Here is a 2,130-nt window from a genome sequence, read left to right on the forward strand (position 1 = left end):
GCCCACCACGGATACATCATTCTCATGTAATAAAAACAATCCATTGAACTGCTAATAGTTTGGAAGGGAAAATTCCAATCTTTGTTTTTGAACCCTTGTACTTCACTCCTGTTTTTTTGATAATTTTTTTTTAAAAATAAAAAAAATCTAAAAAAAAATTCATTTTTAACGCAATCTAGTCAATTTTTGTTACCATTCTATAATTTTCAACCCTTTTGCTTATTGTTTTCATCAATCTGATAATGCTCTAGCTGAAATCTCAAATAATACATCTCTTGTTCATTGAAATCTTCAGGATAAAATTTCTTAGCAAGCTTGTAAATAGCATCAACTTTAAATGATTTAAAGTTGTCTTTAGGTTCTAAAGAAGAGCTAAGTACAAGGAGTTCCATTGTCTCATCACTGAATCTAGAATTTAATTCTTCCAACTGAAAATCTATTGTTGAGTTAAATATATCATAATGATAATACTGGTAAACTGTCATTGAACCTTGTTGTTTACATGAACGACCTGTAGCCTTTTTATATGAAGCATTCATATGTGGTATGTCAATCTCATATTTTGTGCAAACAAATTGCACATTTGCAAGCAGAAGATCAAATCCGGCATCTCTCAAAGTTTGAAGCAATGCTTTAGTAGTTAATACAAGATCCATTGCATTTAAGATGTCAAGAGATTTTTGCTGCAAATCTCGACAAAGTAAATCAGTAATCCCTATTATTTTATGCATCAAATATAAGATGAATATAAATTCAAAAGATTTTATCACAATCAAACAACCACCAGCTTCTCCACGTATAGAATTAGAAGATCCTTCTTGAACCATACTTTCAAGCACAGTAATAATTGCACCATACATATCTATTAAGCTGCAAATAGAATCAAAATGAGAGTTCCAGCGAGTAGTTCCACTTCGATGTAAATTACCAATTTGATTAGCTCTTCTACCAGTCTCACGTTCTCCAGTAGCTACCATATGTGCAATTTCTATAGCCTGAGCATAATGTAACTCAGTATGACGTTTGGGAGAAGCACAAATAAGATTGATAATGGTTGTCAATTTTGAGAAAAATAACCAAATAAAAATCTCATTTCTAGCTACTGCAACTAATGCCAGTTGTAGTCGGTGAGTAAAACAATGTACATAATATGCATAAGGACAATATTTGAGAAATAGAGCTTGTAGTCCATTCCATGCACCACACATATTGCTAGCACCATCATACCTTTGACCTCGCATATTAAAAATATGCAAGTTATATCGAGTGAGCACATCACAAATTTCTTTTTTAAGTGTTGAAGAAGTAGTATTTGAAACATGCACAATACTAAAAAAATGCTCTCGTACAAAACCCTGAATGTCAACAAATCTCAAAACAATAGCCATTTGTTCTTTATTTGATGCATCTTTGGCTTTGTCAACCAAAATACAAAACTTTGCATCTCTAACTTCTTCACAAATCTTTTTCCTCACTTTGTTCGCAAGAATATGCAAAATCTCTTTTTAAATAGTCGGCGAGGTATACTTTGCATTTCTCAGAGCTTTTTCTAAGACAACATCATCAATGTCAATATTTAGTCTCCCCATAAGTCTTATCATCTCTAAAAAATTGCCTCGATTATTAGAAGCCGAAGATTCATCATAACCTCTAAATGCACATGCTTGTAAGCTAAGCCATCGAACACTTTCAATTGTTGTCATAAGCCTCAACTGATTTTTCTGAACTTCTTCAGCAGTTTGTGCATTCAACACTTTATCAATATGTCTTCTTACTTTCATTAAATCTTCAGCAGATTTCACAGCATTATTATGTGGTGAAGTGGGACTTCCCACATGCATCAAAAGTGCATATCTAACCCCATCATTAACCCTCTTCCAACTTCTAAAGCCTTCGGTGGTGAATGTGAGATGATGAGGCATTTTGTTTTCAAAGATAACAAAATACTGCATCCTTTGATGGAGAGTACTCTAACCAAGGAAATTAATCAAACCAAGTGTACTAAAATCGACAAAACTGTCTTTCTGATTCAGTCCTTGGATACTCTACTAACTTAGGTTGATATGGACCCATTTTGATATAAACTCTTCGAATTTCATCTTGTTGATTAATAGGATGTCTCCACACTGG

The 2,130-nt window shown here is 33.1% G+C and overlaps 1 protein-coding gene across 1 annotated transcript; it reads right to left on the minus strand.

The window, feature by feature from the left end:
* Positions 1-206: 206 nt before the first annotated feature.
* On the minus strand, positions 207-1,922 carry LOC133678002 (uncharacterized). The gene is made up of 4 exons (XM_062100150.1): positions 1,528-1,922; positions 1,228-1,234; positions 771-995; positions 207-683 (listed from the first exon to the last, which is right to left on the minus strand). Exons 1-4 carry the CDS (start codon positions 1,920-1,922, stop codon positions 207-209), a joined length of 1,104 nt encoding a protein of 367 aa, XP_061956134.1.
* Positions 1,923-2,130: the final 208 nt, after the last annotated feature.

This window comes from Populus nigra, chromosome 1, assembly GCF_951802175.1.
Source record: "Populus nigra chromosome 1, ddPopNigr1.1, whole genome shotgun sequence".
Taxonomy (NCBI): Eukaryota; Viridiplantae; Streptophyta; class Magnoliopsida; order Malpighiales; family Salicaceae; genus Populus; species Populus nigra.